This window comes from Drosophila santomea, chromosome 3R, assembly GCF_016746245.2.
Source record: "Drosophila santomea strain STO CAGO 1482 chromosome 3R, Prin_Dsan_1.1, whole genome shotgun sequence".
Classification (NCBI taxonomy): Eukaryota; Metazoa; Arthropoda; class Insecta; order Diptera; family Drosophilidae; genus Drosophila; species Drosophila santomea.
The window spans coordinates 4534382-4557891 of NC_053019.2; the positions used below are offsets into that span (position 1 = coordinate 4534382).

General features: G+C 38.6%; 3 protein-coding genes across 13 annotated transcripts in view; 2 read left to right on the plus strand and 1 right to left on the minus strand.

Moving 5' to 3' along the window:
• LOC120452892 (rho GTPase-activating protein gacF) overlaps positions 1 to 6135 on the minus strand; it is a 43096-nt gene extending 36961 nt beyond the window's left edge. For all 3 annotated transcript variants that reach the window (XR_006356508.1, XM_044006369.1, XM_039637350.2), the window contains exon 1: positions 5576 to 6135. The gene's annotated coding sequence lies outside the window, so the exon portion shown is untranslated. The remainder of the gene's footprint in view (positions 1 to 5575) is intronic.
• Positions 6136 to 10230: 4095 nt separating this feature from the next.
• Positions 10231 to 11718, plus strand: LOC120454120. Of its 2 annotated transcripts, XM_039639155.2 has the most exons (5): positions 10231 to 10339; positions 10400 to 10734; positions 10792 to 11152; positions 11217 to 11330; positions 11391 to 11718. In XM_039639155.2, the coding sequence occupies exons 2-5, from the start codon at positions 10661 to 10663 to the stop codon at positions 11559 to 11561; spliced, it is 720 nt and encodes a 239-aa protein (XP_039495089.1). In that variant the 5' UTR covers positions 10231 to 10339; positions 10400 to 10660; the 3' UTR covers positions 11562 to 11718. The 2 variants fall into 2 exon arrangements, with proteins under 2 accessions (XP_039495089.1, XP_039495088.1); XM_039639154.2 differs by having other exon boundaries at positions 10241 to 10734.
• A 5181-nt stretch (positions 11719 to 16899) lies between these two features.
• Positions 16900 to 23504, plus strand: LOC120450862 (calcium uptake protein 3, mitochondrial). 8 transcript variants are annotated; one of them, XM_039634077.2, is made up of 12 exons: positions 16900 to 17230; positions 19622 to 19763; positions 19825 to 19935; positions 20447 to 20494; positions 20552 to 20634; positions 20745 to 20810; positions 21009 to 21086; positions 21533 to 21619; positions 21721 to 22126; positions 22184 to 22341; positions 23042 to 23110; positions 23239 to 23504. In XM_039634077.2, the coding sequence occupies exons 1-12, from the start codon at positions 16973 to 16975 to the stop codon at positions 23320 to 23322; spliced, it is 1590 nt and encodes a 529-aa protein (XP_039490011.1). In that variant the 5' UTR covers positions 16900 to 16972; the 3' UTR covers positions 23323 to 23504. The 8 variants fall into 8 exon arrangements, with proteins under 8 accessions (XP_039490011.1, XP_039490013.1, XP_039490017.1 ...); XM_039634080.2 differs by lacking the exon at positions 23042 to 23110 and having other exon boundaries at positions 16902 to 17230; positions 23239 to 23501; XM_039634081.2 differs by lacking the exon at positions 23042 to 23110 and having other exon boundaries at positions 16902 to 17230; positions 21724 to 22126; positions 23239 to 23500.
• The last annotated feature ends 6 nt before the right edge of the window (positions 23505 to 23510 follow it).

Here is a 23510-nt window from a genome sequence, read left to right on the forward strand (position 1 = left end):
ATATTAAATCAGAGTAGAAATTTGATTGCCGTAATTGCACTGGCAAACTACTAAGCTCTTAACGAAAGCACTGAACACCCCCATATCATTAAGTATGGTTAAAGAACTTGAGCTGTCATCTGAGTAGATTGTAGTCTGTTATAAAACTTTAATTTCGCTTAACCCAAATTCAACTGGCAATCTTCGTTGGCAGTCGCCTAATCAAATTAATGTCCAAGCCACAAAAAAAAGCGATCACCAAGACCAAAAACTAAAAGAAAATGTATATTATACAGTGTATAACAATGAATGGCCAGAGACGTGTGGCGGCGTCTTTGGTCAGCAAATAAATTAGTTTTATAATAAAATGATCTTAAATGTCCACAATGGGAATAATTAAGATATTTGTGAATCAAAATGGACACAAAAAAGACGATTGAGCAAAGGTTTTTTCAAAGCGTAGATAATTTTTAAACTTAATAATCAGATACAATAAAAAAAAACTTACTAAAAATTTCATAATGTCTTAAAAAATTGGAGCTATATTTAAATAAATAAATATTATTCGAAGTGTCAAAAAAATATTCTATAAAACCATCCCATTGTCCATGCAAATAGCATATTGTCTGATGAATAAAGAATATAGTCTGTGCGGCTTTCTGCTGCGAACAGCTTGACAACAAGTCATCAAAGTCGAAAAGCAAAAGCCCAGTAAAATATTTAAATCTATGTCTTCTGTGGGTTTCCATGATGGCTTTGGGAAGCCACTGAAATCGGAGACAGGCCTAGTCATCGATCAAAAATGGCAGTCGCTCCACAACCTGATTAGCAAATTTGAACTGTTTTGTTTTTGGCTTACTGCCCCTTATCGAAAAACGTTAAGTTTATGCGTTTGAAATGCGTTTGACATTTGCGCTAGCCGCTGTTTTAATGGCGGCGCTGACAGATGGGTTTTGTGGCATTCGGAAAGTATTCAGCAGATCGCATGTATCTGGCGGATCGCATTTATCTGGCGGATCGCCTGGAGGGCGATAAATCTAAGCCGAGCTGCGCAACTTAATTAGTTCACGTCAGACGATTGGCTACCCCAATATTAAGACAAAGGCGAGAAACGCTCTTTGGACATTTATTACAAGCTAAAATGTCGGACATATGTAAATTGTTTAGACCCTTTTGAGGTTTTTGCTAATATGCAAATGATTCACGCAGGTTGCCCGCTGAGAAAAATGTATATAATTTATAATAACTGAATAACAATTTAAATAGGCTAATAAAATAAATACGAGATTAAATTAGCATAAATTTTAGTTTCCAATGTATATAACACGGTAACCGGTTTAAGCATTTAAAAGAGAATGTTTCCTGTTTTTAATTGTATTTATTCGTATTTTTGGCAATTTTAACATGTTTACTTTTATTAGTGCTCTTGTAAGGCTTATTTGTTTGTTTTCAGAAGCGGTGCTAATTCATAATACTTATTGCTCGAATCTATTACACAGAAAACCCTTTAGTAATGTCGTATTTCATTCTTCTTGCGGTTGGCAGTAACAAACAGTGCCAAAACCACAAATTCCCAGACTCTTCACTTACATAAGTGTGTGCAATTTATTCATGGCTTGTGGTTATGGTTTTTGGCCAACTTTAGTTTGGGCAATAAAATAAATTAGGCCCACAAATAGGCAAAACAATGTTGTGAGCTGCAACACTTTAAGTTAATTATTTTGCCTACTATTAGAAAAAGTATTTCAATGCCCCGTTGAAAGCGAAAAGAATTTAACAAATGTGCAAAGATATATGGGCATAACAATGAAATTCTAGTTCAAGAGAAGATAAATTTGTATTTATTTTCCCCGCCAAGTGTCTGACGTTCATTGTCGTGTTGACACTTGTCACAAGATTGAACGAGAATAAATATACATACAGTTCTTGTTTCCATACGTACATTAGTGTATTATTTTGTATTATGGAATGCTTAGCGAAAGATTGATGTGCGGTGGCATTCACTGACAACTGCCCTATAGATAGTATCCACCAGAATGCAAACAAGGCGATGCATTTGGATGAAGATTATTGTCGCTGATCTGGTTCTCTTTGGATCCCATACCCCGTCCCTCGATTCAACTCTCTTGTTTACAAAACAATTAATTTTCTTTGGAAAAACAAGAGAAGCGTACAAACGGGGGAAATGAAGAAGATACCGAAACATAACTCAGGCAGCCAGCCAAATGCACTAATCGATGTGCACTTCATTCGTATGGAAACGAGCATAAGATACTTGAAGGCATCACTGTTAGATACTTGCCAACAATCCGCGGGGAAAGCACTGCCGCCAGGGAAAAGTAGAAAAGAAAAGTACGTTGGAAAACCTGAGCGCTCAAAGGCAGCGCTTTTGTGTAATCGATTTGAACCGGAAGCAATTGGGTTGCCGCAGTCGCAGCGGCAGCGGAAAAAATCCTCTCAAGATGCAGCTATTTTAAATATTTAGTGCACGAGACAGGCGAGGGCACAATCGCAGATACACGCATACAAGCCACACAGCAATTCAATTCAATCACATGCGGCGATGCTAACAACAAAGTAAATATCGGTCGCCAGATATATTGACAATATATAGAAAAGCTGATATAGGTAGGCCGCTGCGATTTGCACAAAGAATATAAAATGAAAAAGTTACTTTCATAGATAATCTACATATTATTAAAAGCACACATGGAAGTACTTAAAAAAGTTTCTTAAAGAAAAAGTTATAGTCAAACAAAGTATAGCAAAATATGTTCCTGTTTATTAAAGTATTAATTTATTAAGATAAGGTTCTTCCTTAGAAATTTGAATCGGATCCTGTCACCTTTGCCACCATCCATCTCATTTAAAATGTATCTTGCCTTCACCAACACATTGCCAACAGGCAGACTCATCTCCCACACATTTTCGCACATTTATTGTAGTCTAATTAAAAGTCACGCACTTTACGTGCGAAAATTAAAAGGAAAACCGTCGTTTTAAAATAAAAACAGCAGAAAACGACGAAATCAAAGACAACGCGACGTATTAGTAATGTGACAAACAGACAGCCAACAAAACAACAATTGCGTCTAGGATATTTTTAAAATGCGTCAAACAACCCAACAAAATATATAAAAAATAAGGAAAACCGCCAAAAAAGAGAAACAACAACAACAACAAACCTGAGTAAAATACGCGACGATTTTCCCATTTTCATTTTGCCTTTTTGTTGCTCGTTTTTTAGCTGAGCGGTGTACCTAAAGCTGTTGCCATGTGAAATCGTGTGTGTGCGTCTCCAAATGTATGCCGCACATTATGTGGTCTAGTGTTCACGCTTCATTAAAACAAACGCTACATTTTTACTGAGTTTCCCGCATTTTCCGCCTTCCTTCGCCGACTTCAGTCGGTTTTATTCCCAGTGCTATGCGCCACTTTTGGCCAAAAAGGAAAACAAACCGCAAAACTATTTACGCACGGCCGTAAAACTTTTTTCTTTTGCATGCGATAAGCTTTATCTACGAATTATGATCGTTGTATTTCAAACTTTGCCTTCACTGCTTGGTGCCCATCAATCAGGTACAATTTGTAAATGTGCCACAGTCCAAAGCGAAAAGTTACCCAACTCACGCGTTTCAGAACTAAACCTGATAATTGGCTGGCTTTATGACATCTCAAGTCCGAAGGTAAACACGCCAGACTCCGGGGTCCAATGAATATATAAATTCCACACTTAATTTTTTACTACCAAAAAATAAATTTCCTTTTCAATTAATTCGGGACTGCCATACAATTTAATGACTTTGTTCGTTTTTTCTGTATAAACTTTTGTCTTAATGGGCGTCTTTTACGGTGGGCGTTTCAATTATTCAATCGTTGACGTAGCCAGAAACAGTTTCGTACTAAACAATTATCCAATTATTTTCTTTGCCCTTGAGGGATCTTGGTTTTTAGTTAATGAAATTGTGACGTAAGAACTTTAATGGAAAGAGAAATTGAATTTTATCGGACTATAGATTTGTATGTTTAATCAATTTATTAACCCTAATATTTGGTGAAAAGGACAAGGGTTTGGTAAAAGGCTACTCAATTTGACTCTGAAGATAATTTAATTTGGAATTACATTTAACCTATATTCAATTTAAAATAAATTCAAATTATATTTCAAACTATAAATCACAATTGCCCAAACAATTTGTAATACAATTGTAAATTAAAGATAACTAAAGAACAATTTTAAAAATTTTCCTTAGACCTGAAATGAGTTTGAAAAATGTTCAAACAAAATCTCAAAATACCAAATAGTTAATAGCTTCTATAAATAACGTCCCTGATTTGAGTTAAGCACTCTTCGCTGCCATTAATTATGAAGGATATCACCCACTAGTCCACTCAGCCGAAATTCATTCAGTTTATACTTTATCGCGATCCGCACATTTCGTAGTTTATCTGTCGCTCCGCTGTCCAAACTGTGATCCGGCATGTGATTAGCAGTTGTTGAACCCGACACACACTTGCGTGCGGCAATAACGCAAATTCGCACACAGATACAGAAACAGATACGCAGCGCAAATCAGACGCAGTAACAGCAAGAACAACAAGCCAGCTTAGATAATAGCGCACAAATGTTAGATAATAGTCAGCGCCGCCAATTTATAGGACAAAAAGTGCACGCGCAGAGTGAGCAAGAAAAAAGTTTATAGGGAAAAAGTCGCGAAATGAGATTAAAAGCGCCTGCGTGCGTTTGCAAATAGAGATACGCACAATTCGCAGATACACAGATTCGCAGATACAGATACTTTTACAGACGGCGATAAAGATTCACAAATGTATATGCGTTTTGCAAAAAAAAACTATAAATAATCCCAAAAGTGTGTGATCAAATTTAAATGGATTTCGCTTTTATAGAGTATGTTCTCCTAAGGTCGTTTGCTTTCACCGGTTTGCAAAAAAACATGTTGCTAAATTTTGTTTTCCTTACTTATTGTTTATTTGGGGCAGATTAACACGGAAAAGTACTTGAAAGCACTTCGCTGTAAATCAAATTTAATTTGTTTATAGCTAACTGCATTCAGATTACGTTTTAAATGATATCATTTTCCATAGGATTTGATCAATCAAATCGAATATGAATTAAAATATTTCAATTAGCACTAATATAAAATTATTTCTTTTTTGCATTTGCTTTAGCTCGCTATTTGTTTGTTGAAATCAATTTATTTCGTATTTATACATTTGGTTATTTAATTACTTTCCCTCGTCGGACATTTAAAAACACTTATTACTTATTATTAAAATGATTTTAATTTATGTTAAAAGTTACCAAACAAATTGCCACAATCCACGAATTCAAAATATTTTATTTAAATGCGCTTCTTTAAGCGACCAAAGCACTGAAATATGAATTTTTTTTCCAAACATCAAATCCAATAATAAAGAAAAACATATTCGAAATACTTAAAACTTTCAATAATTTTAGGCTTTCTTTTACTAAGCTCTTAAGACCGAAATTCAAAGAAACATTTTGCAACATTCAAGAAACAACATACTAAAAAAATGAACTTATGTAAGAGTGTTGAAACAGAAAATTACGCACCTTGTTTTTATGTTTGTTTGCTTTTTACAATTTTACGATTCTTTTTTTGGACGCGTTGTATTCTTCGTTGATTTTCAGAGAGTTGCACTTTGCACACTTTAGAACTTACGGCAACAACAATTCAACATATTCATAATATTTTTCTGATATTCCCTTTTAAAACACAGCACAAACCATATTTATATTTTTATATATTTTCAGATCTTTGAATTGCTCGTATCGTAACGATTTTAGCGGCCTTTTTAAATTGTTACGACTCTCTTGGATTTCGAAAAGAACTTTCGTGTTTCAAACTTCCTATCCGCCGAGATTATTGTTTCGATCTCCTTTGGACACGATTGCACACAAAACCGGAACATCGAGTGCGGCAAAACGGAGCGATTACGGGCGCGATCACGATGATGGGGTTACGATTAGATGGTTAGGATGTGCCAGATGGATCGGATCGAATGGAAGGTCGGAAAAATTCGAAAACGCTGCGGATGCGGCTGCGGATGCGGATAAGCGGACTTCGAGTGCTACTGCGACTGCGGACGCTCCGCTCACTGTGTGTTCCCAAAGCGTGCTAGTCAGAGACTGAAACCATGAGCAAAAAGACCCTGTCGATGAGGCGACGCTTCGTGCGTTCATGCCGAGCACGTTTGCGGCGGGGCGAGCGCGAGAGAGAGAGTGCGATGCGGCGCGGTGCGGCGGGAGGGAGATGGGGAGAGTGAGAGCGAGTAGTGGGCGAGTCAGGTAAACGACAAGAATGGTCAGCTGTAGTGAATGGGAATAGGTGTGATATGGGGTTTATCCACGATTCCCAATTCATCCTTGCGATCTGACGAAACTGCGGCTTAAGTGAATGAGACGGTGCTAACTCTCTTATTCATCCATTAGTTCACTAACGCCAGTATCAAAAATACCGTTAAATTTATCATTGCTTATATATACTTTGTAGCTAAAAAAGTTATTCATTTTAATAAGATAATAATATTTAATTACAAATATGTAAAACTATTGTTTAATTATTTGGGGCTTAAAAACTACTTTTATCAGCTCAGAATTGTACTGAAGCATAAAATGCAAGCTCTGAATAAATGTATATTTGTTTATTATATATTTATTCCTTTTGTACAAAGTTTATAAATTTTTAGTGTTAATAATTGTTAATATTGTACATGATTTCACCTTTTTTAAAATAGAAAATAGTTGGAAAATACAATTGATTCAGGTCGATCATATATTTACATTTAATGGGTTTTCTAGTTTAAAACTCATTAAATGTAGATATACTCATATTTAATATAATTTTTATATCAATAATTTGTATTAATTTCTATTTATACAGAAAATAAGTTTTTCTTAGTTTTTTTTTTAACGCATATTGTATATATTGGTTCGGGGTAACAATCAAACTGAATGTTCTGAAATTTTGCGCTACAATGTAGGCTACAAGGTGGTATCTGTTAGTATAAGAACAACTTTCGCACTTAAAGCTCAACTTAAATGTTCTATAAAATATTGTGTTAAAACTTTTGAAACTTTTAAAAAGCGCTTATGTTAGTTGAAATTGTAAAATATACTAGTCCTCAAATTTTTGTTAGAGTTATGCGACTATTTTGAGCCCCCAAGTCAACAAAGTCCATCACGTGACAGTTTTCAAACAGACACTGTGAACGGCAAGATTGCAGTTGCTTTTTGTTTTCGATTGGATTGCTTTTGGTGGCTGTTGTGCTTTCTGGCGCGTAGACCTTTTCTAGTGCTTTTGTCGTATTTCGCCAGCTAGCGTGGATTTGCACAAATACCAATTAACTAACAACACAAAGTGCAACAATAAGCGTCACACAGCTTTGTATTATTATTATTATTGCGTATAATATTGCCAGTGAATCAGTCGCGTGGGAGAGCCACCTCATGAAATGCGCTAATCAGATCAATGTATTCGCACTGATAAGGCCTAAACTTTGACCAACTCAATTTGCCTATGGCTGCAACAAACCATTCTTATATCACAAAATCTATTTCTGATCACCCGAACTTTTGGCTAATTTTAGGTGTTGACCAAAATTCAGCCCAAAAATACTGTTCACGTCAAAAGAAAGTTAAAGCCGCTATGCGCGAATTTCGTCGAATACAAGTTTATCTTATCTATTTAGAAGGCGCTTATAAAAAATCACATGGTGCAGATACCCATATGTGTGTATGAATGAACTTGACTCTTGACACCATAGAAATTGCAGAAATATTCCAGGGCAGTCGCCGACGTCATTCTAGATGACTTCTTCATTTAGTGGGTGTGGCCGGTGGGAAGAGCAGGTTGCCTACTGATTGGCAAGTCGCGAGAACGTTTATTAAAGTTATAAATTATTATTTTTTGAGGCTATAGCTATTGGTAAGTACCAATTTTTTTAAACTGTTTTGTAAGATATGTTGTGTAGAGGAGAGGTAAAGGTGATTTATAAAACATAGTAAATATATACATATATATAAATAGTATCTATATATTATAAAAACTATAAATTATAAACATGAATTTGAATAAAAGAAATTTTCATGTTTGTAAGATTATGTTGTGTAGAGTAGAAATAAAGGTGATTTATGAAACATAGTAAATATATATATAAATAAATAGTAAATAGATATTATTAAAACTGAAAATTATAAACATGAATTGGAATAAAACCAATTTACATAGAGCCTGAATTTAATTTGTAGTTCAAATGTTTTTTGAAATGCTTGCTCTTAAGTGGTCTAAGTGATTTCGCCAAGCCACAAAAATGGCTGCCCCAAAACAATTAACTCAATTAACCGGAATGAAAGCATTTTGTGCCCGAGAATTTGACGCCTGGTGTATCGGAGAAGCACATGCCAAATATGCCTATTCCAATAAATAACCTACGACAGGGAGAACTCCCCCGCAGTTTTCGAAGGCGACCTTTGGAATGTCGATCTGCCCTTTGCGCTCTCCATACTATCCATACTATCCCTGTTTCCCCTTTGTCCTTTGACAAGAAGTCAGACAATTAAAATGATTAATTATGCGCAGGAGCAGCGGCAGCAGCAGGACATTTTCGGGCTAATGACTTAATTAACCCAGAAGTCGAGTGTTCCAGGTTAATGTGCTCGCCTCAACGACCTCTGACCCTTTTTCCGCGAAAGTCGGCCAAGATGATAGATGCTAGATTAATTAAAAACCGTGCCCGACCAAAAATGTGGCAAGTGAAGACCGTTAAGGTGTTTAAATAGCCCGACTTATAGCAGCTGGTTTTGGGTAGCCCCCAACTCTCCAAGGGATCCTCGTAAACCTGACTTCCAGTCTTTTACCTTTTGATCCCATCGCACGCGTTTCCCCGGCGACTGAAATCGCCATCAAACCGCCTCAAGGCTGGCGGGTTTTTCTTGTTCACAGATCACAGAGCGAACCGTATTAAGATTGCTATCAGTGCGATATACAATTACAGAATATATTCATATATTTATATTGCCATGTCCAGTGTCAACCAACATGATTTCCCAGCTTGGTAGCAAATAGTAACCAAAGCTGTTTCGAAGATATGATAAGAACGAGTGTCAACTGAAAGCAAATCAACAGTCAAAAGCGCGTTGGGTCAATAAAGTAATTTTGGTGAGGAATTCCGTCACCAAGCATTAACAACCATTAAGCTTCCATTAGTTGTAGGCGACTTACGTACTCGCGATTGGATCGATCTGAACGCAATAATTTATGTTAATAATTGTAATAGCGCCTGTCAGCAAATGGCGACGAACACACTGCCAGCAGCCGACACACAGACTGACAGAAAGTCAATTCAATTCAACTCGAATCGAATCGATTCGAATCAATTAAAAACAAATCTCAAACAGATTCTGTCGCCAAAGGCTGTCTTTTGTCTTTAGCCAAGTGACAGGCTTTAAGTCGCCTTCCGATACGAAAACACGTTAACCCCTAGAACTTGAAAATAGTTAAATATTGTATTATTTATAAGGAATTTAACATATATTTTGAAATATACTCATAAAAATGAAGCGAATAAATGCAAGTTTTCTCTCGTCCGAACATCCCAATACACGGAAAGATAGTTTTATATTTTAAATAAATTTTGAACTGTATTTCAAGGCTTGTCACACTAAATCTCTTTCTATATTTGACAAATTGAAAACAATTTTAAAGATAAAAATTTAAGAATTTGGTGGTCAGTAATGAACTTAACGTAATACAATTTTCAGCTTACTAATTGTGCACAAAAGAATGTACGTGTTTGATTAATGAGATGACCCTGTCGCAATAGTTCTTTAGAAATTGTATATCTTGCAACGGGTTAAAGGCAATGCAAATTATGATTACTCTGAAATGCTGTCGTCGCCAGCGAGTCGATTGGGGGTGGGGTTGGGGTTCGGATCGGATCGGATCGGATCGAATTGGATCGAAGTATGGATTACGGAACTGCGACCTGAGCGAGAAATGCCCAGCTGGGTGATCGATTATGGTGGAAGTTGCGGCGGCGTTCGCTAATCACAATAATTGGTTTGTAAATATTTTGATTTAGATTGCAATGCTAATTATGATGGCAGCCACTGCCGACATAAATTATGAGTGCACTATCCGAGTGGGCCTTGACTCTCCACGCAGATCTATCGGAACAGATATTAATCACAATTTCCCCGCACACGGAAAAACGTAAGGCTCTTTGTTTCGGCAATAAGTTGTTGGCGTTAAAAAAAATAAAACAAAAAACAAAAACACCAGACGTCATGATGTGTCTATCCAATACTGGCGATTTTGTAATATCATTTATTTTCGCCTGTAATGGCAATAATCTTAGTGTCTTGGAAACCTCCTAGGGAAAAATCATTTCAGATTGAAATGGTTGAGAGAAACTCATTACCAGATGACCAACAAACATGTTTTTTCTGTAGCAAATGTACAATTCTAGGGCGGCGTTGACTCTTTTGTTGACAGTCCTCAAAATGGTGGAAAACTTGTGAATCAACATTTTTACCCCCGTTTCGGGCTTCTAAACATTTTTTTAAATTTAAAAGTCACACTGAAATTGGAAAGACGAAATTGGAAAGACAAAATTGATAGTAGAGCATTTCCACAAAATGCCAGTACAGGAATTGTTTATTGTTATGGACAACATTTACCATGGATTCCGACGCTGCTTCGGACCCGAAAAGTAACTAATTTTATCTCAGTATATGTAGAATATGGAATATTTTGATATTTTCCGTAGTCAGAATGAACCCAGAACGTTTCCCGCTTACAATGCGATGAAAAAAATTGGTAAACGACGTCGCAGAATATTTAAAAGCAAACTCGGTTGGCAATATGTGCGGAGGAATCATTTTTCCAGCAGCGAAGAAAGCTTCCAAAATGTGACTGCCTCAGAACTCAACGGCTATTTTACCAGGGGCAAGTTTCCAGCTCCAATTACTGTGAGCCATGAGCCCAATATAAGCCCTTCCATTGGCCTGGTGCATCGTCGGCGACTCCAGAACCGCCCGCTGATGTTGAATGCCCGGCAGGTTCTTCAAGTTCAGTGGAGCGGTTGGTGGCAGAGGTACTGGCCCACTCTCGTGGCAGCCAGTATGCAGGTGAATCAAATATAATCCAAACCAATATTTAAGAAAGCATATATGAATAGCCACAACCCTACAGATGAGCTGCGGATCTTCGGTCCTTTGCCATTCGCTGTTGGGGCTGTACGATGACGAAGAATCAAGTCCACCAATCGTGGTGCTCATTTGTCACTTTGGCCAGGCGATTAAAAAGGTATAGTCGCATCTTCATATAAACGGATATGTTATCCCAAGTATCTGTTTCGTCCTTTAGCTTTGCAAAAAGGCTGACTTGGCCATTTGTAGCAATGGCCGTAGTCCCAATTATGTGACCACTTCGGCTGCCATGGAGTTGATCGACATTCGTGGTTTTTTTCAACATATTAACAATGCCCTGGTAGACTTCCTGCTCAGAGCCGCTGATTCTGGGATGTATATGTTATAGGCTTATATAGTGGATTACAATAACTGAGAAATCGGCCAAAAAAGTTATGCAGAAATAGGCAAAATAAACTTTAAAAATCCAGCTAACCAGCATCTAAGCCTATGGTCTAATGCACTGAAACGAATACTTTAAATAAATAAATAACTTACAACCCGAACTTTTTTTTATAAGCTAACTTCAATCTGATACAATTTATAGTACGTACATAAAATGTAGGTTTATTAAAATTTAAATAGTATTCAATTTTCGTTCTTGGACATAAATTACGTAGGTATTTAGATAAAACTCTAAATATTTAAAGATCAAGAAGTCTGAAAAACATTTCGGTGCAGTTAACTGATTTAAAAACTTGTCTCTGTGCTATTGCACTTGATTTTAGTGGTCACTCCGAGTCCAAGGTGTGGCTGGGCCCATAAAGAAGTCTGTCCAGGAATTAACTGATAGATGGAATCACCAAGAAGAACCAGTTACAAGTTATGATATGCAAGGTAGGCACTAAATCCGTACTCAAAATGGGAGGCAGGTGCTTCGACTGTTGGCTTTTGCACCCAGGATGAAGTTTCCACATTTCGATTGTGGTTAGTACTCGATTTATGGGTAAGTTGAATGGCGCCTTCCACCAAAGCAATGAATGTCATCATCAAGTGGCCCAAATCGGTGAAGAATTATGGGGGCGACACATGCAATGGTCGTCGGAGGATCAGATCTGGGCGAGATCGGCGTGGTTATGCTCTGCATTCCTTGGCGCGGGTGCTTACCACATGACGATGACAGGCAAATGAATCTCATTTGGTTTGCCAAAATATTTATGCATCGTTCGCATTGACTTTGATTTCGCTGCAGTGTCTCTGGGACTTTCGGCTTTGGGCCACGCCCAAAGATTTGGCGAGCTTTATTTATGGGTTCCATGAATCAAAAGAAATCTGTCAAACAAGTTTATGACACTTTTTTGAGCCCACCTCCTGCCCCGCCTTCTGGTTTCGGTTTCGGCAAGCCGTTGACATTTTAATTTGGCAGCCATCGATGGCAATTTAATAAATTTGCTGCCCGCTTTTAATTGGGTTCGGCTGGAGAAGTGTTGAGCAATTGATGGTATCATCTGGCCTGCGCCCAAGTGAAGGGCACCGTGGGCACACGCGAGACCCTGAACTAGGTAATGGCATTGAATTGAAACTAAGGAATAGGGTGGCATTTGGGGCACTATTTTCGGATCAGGACTGGGGGTGCTGCCACCAAACATTGACGTATTGTGTACCTATGCAATATAGGAAGACATAACATTATAGGAAGCGTCTGTACTTAAAAGACCCAGAAACAACACAATCATTTGCCAAAAGAAGTCTTTATAAGGGTTCGTTACTTTAATGTGTTTTTAAAAAGAAGCAGGTTTTTGAAATTATTGGCTATTTCAAAGACAGTTTTAAGGAAAATTCTTAAGCATCACTTTAGATAGAAACATGAACTGGGTAGATACCTCTGATAAAAGAAAATGTTTGACTCACTAATTCGAACAGAACCATTAGGTAGATCAATGGTCATCCAGATTTCATCAATTTATATTCACGTTTATAGAAGACAACCGCGCCATCTTATCTTATTGAATTCGGATTTCGAAAAGCTTCTAGTCTTTGAGCTGCTGCATCTGGAAGAGATTCTTCCACCGGCTCTCCCACAATCAGTCAAGCTGTCCCATAAGAATGTCGGAGACACTCAATAGATCGCCTTTCTTCCACAATCTACAAAAATGTGAGCAATTTTTATTGTGCCTGCCAACGAAATCGATATCGATATCGCGGCTATTAACCAAATCAGTGGAACGGCTATCTATCGCCATGCATTGGAGAAATTTATGTAACTGTGCGGCAATAACAATTAATAAAATTAAAAGAAAGACTCGAGGCTGTCTTCAAAGTTGGTGGCCAGAGCTCGGGTTACTCTATAAGTCCCCCTCCTTGTGAAATTGGTATCAGAACTTAATCAAAGCTAAGAAAACAAAAGAGCATCGAGAAGTTTTCTCTCGTTGTATGCACTTGAAAGGAAACAATTTACTAGAAATATTTAAATATATTGTAAACACTAGTTAGCTAACTAAGGATAAATAATTATCCTTATTTTAGAGTGTTAATATTTCTATGACGAAACGAAAAGCATTCGTGCTGATAATAAAAAACATTATTTTATTTAGGAATAAAATACAACTCTCTCTTGTTTTTACTCACCATTAATATTTATAATGTGAATACCCGTGTGATCGAGTATCTTTCTATTAATAAACTGAATTGAACCGTTTTTTCAGTGTACACATCTCTTGTTTTGACTCTCCTTATTTTGGTACATTTTCAATGGGCTAGGAGCAGTATATAGCGCCGATCGTAAAGTTGGCCAAACCGGCTGTTGGCCAACAGATGGACCGTTAACACAGCCAAGATCTCAGTGAGAAGAGACCCTGATCGAAGATCTACGCAGATCCCAAGTCTAGACTGGTAATCCTGCGGAGATCTTGTCCGGCGATAAACTTGGCTCTCTGTCTGATTATAACAGCCTAATGTGACAGCCGCGCGGAGTTCCAGTTCCTCGGGGAGTGTTTTTTGGTCACCTTAACTGTGGTTTGAGTGATGTAATTGGAGCGGCTTCTATTTGTTGGCCACTGCCAGTTGGCCAGCAGCCTGGTTTCCTGGGCTCTCATAAATCACCATGTTAGAGGGGCCTACGAACTTGCTACGCATATAGCACACGATCCCAAAAACCGGCTTGTCCAGCATCCTTGGCCAAGACCTCTTGGCACCCTTTTCTTTACGATTCTTTTCCGGAGGTTATGGTGATGCATCAGCTCCCAGAGGTGGAGATCAGATCCCCCCCGAAAGTCCCGCATTTACCATTGAGATTTATGTGTACGGCAGGCAGCGGATTGCGTGTGGTCCCCATCCCCTTAATATTTTCTTGCATTCCATTATTTGAGTTTGTGTTCTGTTTATTTTTTTTAATTACAACTCAATGAACTTCGGGTGAACCGGCACAACAGGTGGGCCCCTTTCTCTCACCTGACACAAAGTGCTCTTAAACTGATTGAGCCGCCCATCAAGCATTGACATTGAACTTTTTATTTGATCAGCCAGTGATATCATCGCATATACGCGTTTCCAGCTAAATCCAAAATCTGATCTGGCCCCGCTCAGGAGTTTTTGTTTTTCATTTTTTATATTTTCGATGTCGGCTCGTATATCAATTTCAATTTTACCGTTAAGTGATGCGGCAAGCCCGAGGAATGTGCTCTGTGGCAACCCAACCCCCCGAAAAAATTACCTAATCACACGGCCTAAAGACCGAAGACCAACCCAAATCGGATAGGAATCGACTGCATCTTCAGGTCACGGACAAAAATACAATGACCTTAGCTGTTTTTGACATTCTAATTATATATCATGTTAATGTACAGTATGAAAAAATATGTGAACGTAGTATCAAACAATTTATTTAGATTATATGAATGTACTTATAATTCTCAAACTTTAATGTGATATTTCTGAATCTTTTCCAATTCCTTTTTGATTTTTTTCTTCGTGCACTTTTGGTTCCTGCGAAACACTCTTAATGTCAGACTAATTAAACAGTAAAGGAAAACCACGGATTGAATAAAAAAAAAAAGCCCAAGGGCTGGCGCTTACCAACATTTTTGAGCCGCGCTTTTTTTGGGACTTGCGAGCTAATTGAAACGACTTTATTACTACCAAAAGAAAGGTGGAACGGAAAGGAAAACCAAATACGCATTTCGATTTAAACGACTTTATTACTACCAAAAGAAGACCGAAATATTGTGCATTTGTATCGATCGTTTTGTGGATTTGAGTTGTGCCCTTGGGCAGTTTTACAAGTCGAACCCGTGGAAGGCGTCAACACAAGCATTTTTATGTGCCAACGGATCTTCTGGACCATCGGATGCTCTGTTGGGATCGGTTGGCGCCTTCTTCTTTTACAACTTTCGCAGGAAATGGATTGGAAAAAGGAAACACAATGCGCCGCTTAAAATCGAAACTAATAATTTACGAGCTCATAACTGGGGAGTAAACGAATCCAGCTTAAAAGGGCGACTCCTTGGCGACCCCAAGATCGAGTTAGTGGAGCAAAGCCTCAAAGTGTCAACTATCCTGGGTTATGAACTTCACCTGAATCGAGCTGAGAAAATGGGAAAAGGACGGACTGCGTCTTAGGTTTCGCGCGACAGCGGAAAATCGAGTGAAATTGATATTTTCCGTTTCGAAAACGAAGAGCAGATAACATTTCTATTGAATTTACACATTGTAGGGGGAATGCAACAGGTTTCTTTCGATCATTTTATCGTATTTCAATGGGGACAATTGTTTTCCCATAAAATATTTCGACATTTTTATTGCATTCTAGTTGCAATTTTATCATATATCATTCCTGCCCACCGTTGCGTACAAATGAGTCATTGGAACTCAGAACGATTGACGGTCAATAAGTTTACTTGTTCTCGATTTTAGCGTAAATAGAGACGCGTCACATGCGGATTTTGGGCATGCCCAATAAAAATCCCCAATATTTTAAGGTCAAATATATACATTTGCGTCAAGAGCGCGCCGCGGAAATTCACGTCGGCAGGATTTTTAATTAGTTTCTGGACGGATCTGTGTGGACTTGAGCACGTAGTCCCCTTTTCGAGTGCCTCAAAATTTGCAATAGTTAATAATTTTTAATGGTATTGTCAGTTATGGAGAAATAATTTGGGAAGCCCGGTCAGGTGGGACAATTCTTATTCATATTTGAATTTTGGAGCTAGTATACTAATGTTGGATACAATTGATTTGAAAATTCAATAAGGTTTATGTTGTTTAAATCTGGTTAAACGCCTTTTTATACCTTAAACTGCACTAACAATATAAATATTAATTTAAATATCTTAAATAAAATATCTTAAGAACACTTCTCTCAATTTTAATTTCTACATTTTTATTAACAAATCGTTTAGACGATAATCAATTAACATATGTATACATCTAAAACTATTTTCTATTTCACTTATAATTCAAATGCCCGCCAAATTGCCGCAGGCAATAGTGTTGATCTGGCAACTCCCTTTTAACTACGTGAGTATTTTTGGCGTGTTTACGTTGCTTTTACTTTTTATTGGTTTAATACAATTTAAAATCAGATATAGGAAATGTCATTATGTGGTATTGTATAGTTTACCTCATTCCAATAGAATATTACAAAATATATATATATATACCACAACCACAAACTATCACATAAATCACGCGATTGCGATATCCACTATGAATAAATGTACCTGGCAACCCTAATACGGTACGCATTCCACGTCTTACGTTGCACACCTCACGTAGTTCTATTTGTCACTAGTTTACTTTTTTACTCTTTAAAACTCGGTCGAAATGGCGGGTGCAGTGGCTAGAATAACGGTTAAAAGTGGTACAATAATCGCCCAGCGGTCAAGTGTGGTCGTCGGTGTTGGTAGATCGGCCAGATTTGCCAGCAGTACGTCACAAACAGGCGGAGTTCCGGGTCACAAATCGCGACGTCTGCTGACTTTTGTGGGCGGTAGTGCCATTTCCTTGGCCGCCCTGGCGGCTTTCATTAAACTACGGTCCGCGGAAAATCCCGTGAATGCAGTTAGCCTTAAGAGGCGCATGGTAAATGAAGGGCGTGAAAATCGTTCGCAAGTGTTCCAAGTGTTTGGTGTGGAAAAGTCAATAATTAGATGAAAAAAGACCTGCGCAGCTATTTTTAGCTTGTGGCATGTCAGTGACTACGTTACACCACGTCGTTACTACGTAACGCAACGGAAGTGATATCTTATCAGCTGTTTTTCAGCGTTTTGTTGTGCTCCGCGCATTCGCTGCACTATTATTGTTTTTCATTACCAAGTCGTTTACCTAGCCCATAAAATGTATTTAATATACATGCATTCTGATTGATTACCAAAGAACAACAAAAGCCAACCAAATTCAGTTCAGGGTCGTTATCAATGATGTAAATTGAGCTTCGTTGTTGTGCGTGTCCAAGTTCAATGAAATAGCAACCACTACAACTATGTGCCAACCTGTTGACATTGTCTCTGGGTAGACCTAAAAAACTGGAAAACATGTTGACGTGAGTGGCAGGTTGATAAGCATTTTGTGGTGTGTGATTCAGGGTGTGAAGTTTAAATATTTACATGAGGATTTTTGGCAAGTGCTTATCAGGGATTACGCCTAAAAGGCGGGGAATACCCTAACAGTTTTTGATTAGCAGTTCTACATGTTGAAAACTAGCTAATGAGGATGATATTAGTTCACAAAAATTAGTAACCTTAGTACAAATAATATAAGTTAAAAAAAGGAAAGTTTGTAGTTTATATGTTTGCGCAAGTAGTAACATTTTGTAACAGTGATCAACTTAATTTTAATTAATTAGTTTCTGATTAAATACAACGATTTTGAATTTTTTATAGGCCTTTGAATAGTATTAAAATTATATTTTCTTAAGTTCAAGAAGTTAAATAAAAATAATAGTTTTTAACTGACATAGGCAGAACTCAGTAAATTCCTTAAGTATATCTTCCCAGATCTTCCTTTCCCCAGATGGCAAATCGTCATCTATGATCTGCATATCTTGCCATCGAAAATATGTAAGCTCCCAAGGCTGCAGCCTTTTGGAATGAATTCCAGCGCCAATGCCACACACCTTGAAACATGATGAAGTGGCAAAGTAGTTAGTCCGATTTCGAAACGCCCACGCACCTGCAGGCGGAAAATGATACGCGGTGGAGCTGCAACTCCCCCGAACGCTGACAGAATGCCAGTTACTGAAAATTTATCTATGAATCGATCTGGTTGCCGATTTGATACACCCACCAATATCGGAGGCAGCCATAATGCCCAATGCCAGACGCGGGCGTGGCTTCCATTTCAGTTGCAGTATGAGCCGGAGTTTGGGACTTGGTTTCGGATTTTGATTTGGTTTCGGTTGTGGTGTTGGCCTGGACCTGACATGTGTTATGACAACTGCGCCTGATGATGATGAATGAGATTTAATTGTTGCCTATAAATCCAGCGCCTGCAGCCATTTCGAATCTGCTTGTTCTGGGCGCAGGGTTCCAGAACAGTGGTTCTGCCTTATCAAATATAGGTGTAACTAAAAATTGATAAATTATAATATACCAGTTCTTTTAATTAAAATTCGTAGGGTTCATTTAGAGCATCTTTAATGTTATAGTTAAAATGTAACTTTTAGGATAATTCAATTATTAACACATTATAAGACGAACTACTGTAGCCTCTGCTGCAGTCAGAATGATGTCAGCTTTGCTTTTATGAGGAATTGTCCCCAGCCCCTCGACGTTTCTTGGGGCATGGGCGTGGGCGTGGCCGCGAAGTGTTTGCTGCACATGTCTAACATTCAAAGTGGCCTTTGTTTGAATCAGTTTTTCGGGAACAGGCGGCAGGCAGGGCTTCTGTGGTGTCTCCAGGGCGAGAGTTATGGCCTGGGAGTTGTCTTTGCCACTTACCACCAATAAAATACAATTGAGTCATTCGCCCTGTCTACGAGTATGCGGGAAAAATGATTGCTGGTTGTGGGGGGCATTAAATGTCAGATTTATGGCGAATCACCGGTCACAACATGTTCTCAAATCAATTTGACACTTTATTTGCCAAACGTCCAACGTGGGAATACTGTCTGGCGGCCGTCAAAATTCGCATTTCGAATTAAATGCAGATCATACATGTAATTCCCGATGCACGGGGAGTACGGCAAACCGGATCAAATTAATATTTCTGATCGCGGTGCGAGGTGCCATGGCCGGGCATTAATCAAAACGTCACCAGATGAAACCCGTCCAGACTCGAGATTGCAGGCTCAGCTTTTGTGCCTGGCGGTCCGCCTTTGTGACCAACAGGCGGAAATTCGCCTCCCCGCAATCCAATCGTTGGCTGATTTATTTCAATTATGTTCCCCACCAAATACGCACAACGGCATATTAAGTTACCTTCCATCGATGGCCTGATTAATCTCATCCACATCCTCGATCTCTGATCCCGCAGCGCGACGATAGCGAGCTGGAGAACGTGAAACTAACGGCCCGGGAGCGCCGCTTCATCAAGTTTGCATCCGTGGAGTACGATGATCAGCTCTATATGACCCCGCAGGACTTCCTAGACTCCGTTGTGGAGCAGGAACCCAGACGTAAGTGCGGATTTTCAATTATTTAGTATCTGAGAATATTCATCACCCAATTCATCTGCAGCTCGCTTGAAACGTCGCCAGTTGTCCAGCGATGAAGTGGATAAGTACAAGGAAAACACTCCTGCTTTGAAGAAGGGCTCCACACGTCTGTTTCGCAACCTTCGGGACAAGGGTAAGATTTCTTAAATACTATACACGGTAAATGTTAAAAAATACTTTAAATTTAACGGAAAAACAATCTCTATTTGATTTCTGTTTATATATTTATATTTAATGTTCTATTCCGTTCTACGTCAAATTAACGACGAATGAATATAAAAAGCGGATCTTATTATTAGTCCAATCCAATTATTAATATCTGCCATCAAGTTTTCAGATATATTAGAAAAGTCTTACAATGTTATCGCTGTATCTGCAATAAATAATGATACTTTTTGCATGGAAGTCACTTATCATACATTTCGAATAAATTAGAATAGTCAAGCAGGTTTGTTTGTTACCTGGCCATTTCAATAAATTGAATAAGCAGACAAGAACTGATAAAAGCAACTCTTTAACTTAATTTATTGATTGGTGTACTATTACAAATGCTTACGTACTATTTTGTACCGATAAAAATCTTGACAACTTCCATTTTTAAAATAAATCCGAACGATAATGTAGACAATTAATTTTCCTTTTAGGCATTGTCTCCTATACGGAATATTTATTTTTGCTATCCATTCTAACAAGTAAGTGGTATTTGAAACTGATTAAGGTCAATTCTACTATAGTTCAAATCATTACAGAACCCAAATCGGGTTTCCGCATCGCCTTCAACATGTTCGACACGGATGGAAATCAGCGCGTTGACAAGGACGAGTTTCTAGTGGTAATTAAGGAATCATCGCCCCATTCGTATGCTCATAATTCCTATGGGTTCCTCGAATTGATTTTATTTACTTATGATTTAATATAATTTTCGAAAATGTTTATTATTAGATAATTTCCATTTTGGCCGGCGCTTTAAAAGACACTCAAAATGTCGATCCGCAAACCAAGCAAATTGTAAGCATTTTATTTATTAAGTTAAGCTATAATTTAATCGTATAATTTATGAATAATGAAAACTCATTTGAAATAGCTGGCCCTAGGGCACTGAAGTAAGCTGCACAACACTTACCCTTTAGATTAACATTTCAACTTACGCCTTCTGATTTTTGTATAATTTATTTTATTTGGTTTGTGAAACAATTTCGATGGCAGCTCTCGCGTTTAGTTTCCTACGATGAGCAAAGTCAAATGACGAAACCCATGGCAGTGCCTCAGGCGAAGAGGGGTCTAGTAAGTGTTAGCCACCAGAGTTCCCAAAAAGTATTGTCTTTGCTTCGCGAAAACTCCGCTCAAATTGTACAGAACTCGATATATGCCTGGAGCATATGTAGAAGCTACGCTAAGTTACGTTGTGTTTTGTTCTATTTACGAAGGATACGTTTTCCTACTGGCTATGCTTTAGTTTTTTGTCTTTTGTTCCATAGACATACCCATACTACTATTTAAGAGTTTTTGAGTTTCAGTTATTGTTTCGTTACAAGCTTTTGTTATGTTGAGTTTCGTTCCTGTCGCTTTGATTTTGATACCAAACCGAAAACAGGCCTACACCCTAGAAACGCTCCACCACTGTCTTGACCCTTACTAAACCACCTAACTTTTCTTCTCTCCAACCTAACCCTCAATCCTGCACACCCAAAAACCTGTCCCCAAAAACTGGCATGTTTATAAAATCCCAGATGGAGCGCATTTTTAGTGGCGCTTGGAAGGAGAAGCACGGCGAGCAAGAGCCAGAAGAGGAACTCGCAACGCCCACTCCCCTTGAGGTAAGGTCATCCCGAGTCCCAAGCATGAGCCTGGTGTAACTAACTAATGGGTAATCTACCGCAGACAGTAACTAATCCTCAATCCCTTAAATGCATTCCAGCAGAACTATGTGAACGATGGCGAGGGTCTGCAGCGGCGTCACATGGTGCCCACCACCCTGCAGCTGCACTTCTTCGGAAAGCGGGGCACTGGGGTAATTAACTACGATAACTTCTACCGCTTCATGGACAACCTGCAGACGGAGGTGCTCGAGCTGGAGTTCCACGAGTTCTCCAAGGGCAACAGCGTCATCAGCGAGCTGGACTTCGCCAAAATCCTGCTGCGGTACACGTACTTGGCCACGGACGAGTATGATGTGTTCCTGGAGCGCCTGCTCGAGCGGGTCAAGGATGAGAAGGGCATATCTTTTCACGATTTCCGGGACTTTTGCCATTTCCTTAACAATCTGGATGACTTCACGATCGCCATGCGCATGTATACGCTGGCGGATAGGGCCATTTCAAAAGGTGAGTGGATTATTTTAGTCAGCAGATACTAATTTTGACTCTATGACCAATTGTTAGATGAATTCTCGCGCGCTGTGAAGATCTGCACCGGCTATAAGCTCAGTCCCCACTTGATCGATACCGTGTTTGCCATCTTCGACGCGGATGGCGATGGCCTGCTGTCCTACAAGGAGTTCATCGCCATCATGAAGGATCGCTTGCATCGCGGCTTCAAAGTAAGTGGTCGGTTCTTTGATTACAACGAAGCTCTGGACGCCTACGATGAGCCCGATTATCCGCTGTTTGTGGCCTGGCGACATCGGGTGTGTCGCCACCTGGATTACTTCATTGACAGCGATGCGCTTTGGCACTGATTACTGATTATTTATATTAACTTAATTTATTTTAAGTCATTTAATGAGTACCTCGTTTTGTTTGCCGCTCTTGTTCTTTATCGCTGCCTAGCATTGAATGTGTGTGTTCATTTGATTTTGTCGCGACTGTAAGCGTTTTTGCTTTAAGCTTCATGTTTAACTGCGTTAACTTATAATTTAGTTAAGGACATTAACCCGATTTCATGACATTTATTATTATTATTATTAAAATTCGCTTTAATTTGAATTGGCCATATAACCATTAAACCCTAAAATATACACAGAATTGGTTTTTTATTTATTGCACCTTGTATGTCCAAAAACATCACTGAAATGCAAAGGACAGAACTTCTAACTATGCAAATGTATTTTTAGTTTATAAAAAGTGGGTTTCCTTTTAAGCCCATTCCATATCATATTATTTTCATCGCATTGCTCGTCCAAGGTCTGTTTTCTGTGACTCACATGTCTAACAACGAACTGGGCTACGTGCTGTGCTTTATTGTCCAGGTTAAAAGTCCAAGCACCAGGTGATTAGCAATGAGTTGTACTTTTTTCCTAGCAAGATGTCGTAGACCCCGATGAGCGTGTAAAGGTTTCCATTGAGGTAGTCACACCAAATGGAGAAGAGGTCAGTGGGCGAAGGAACCCACAGTCTTTTGTTTCTTGCTGCTTATCATCACTTTTGTGTCTCCCCTTTCATTTTCACATGATCTCCAAGAACTCGCACACAACTAATCCCAAACATATTGCTTACAGTCCGTGGCCAAATCGGAAGGCTGGGATGCTTTCAAGTACTGCGTGCGCAACGAGATGAAAACAATGATGAAGTCAGCCAACTAAAATTGACAAAGAAGCGAAAGCGCACAAACAACGAGGAAACGACGCCAAAGTGAAACAAATTTCTAGTTACAAAGTTTTCTTCTAAAGAACCAAAATCTCTATAGCCTTTATATTTGTTATTTATGAATTTGTTATTGAACTAAGCTCCCGTCTTTTATAGCCAAAATATTGAGAAATTTTATAAATCG

What these genes read in the sequence shown, in the direction of transcription:
- LOC120454120 (XM_039639155.2), top strand. Translation starts at nt 10,661, where the DNA reads ATGCCAGTACAGGAATTGTTTATTGTTATGGACAACATTTACCATGGA. An exon ending in CGCTGCTTCGGACCCGAAAA is followed by an intron (nt 10,735 to 10,791) that starts GTAACTAATTTT and finishes TATTTTCCGTAG; the next exon opens with TCAGAATGAACCCAGAACGT. An exon ending in TTGGCCAGGCGATTAAAAAG is followed by an intron (nt 11,331 to 11,390) that starts GTATAGTCGCAT and finishes TTCGTCCTTTAG; the next exon opens with CTTTGCAAAAAGGCTGACTT.
- LOC120450862 (XM_039634077.2), top strand. Translation starts at nt 16,973, where the DNA reads ATGGCGGGTGCAGTGGCTAGAATAACGGTTAAAAGTGGTACAATAATC. An exon ending in ACAAGGACGAGTTTCTAGTG is followed by an intron (nt 20,635 to 20,744) that starts GTAATTAAGGAA and finishes GTTTATTATTAG; the next exon opens with ATAATTTCCATTTTGGCCGG. An exon ending in GGATAGGGCCATTTCAAAAG is followed by an intron (nt 22,127 to 22,183) that starts GTGAGTGGATTA and finishes ACCAATTGTTAG; the next exon opens with ATGAATTCTCGCGCGCTGTG.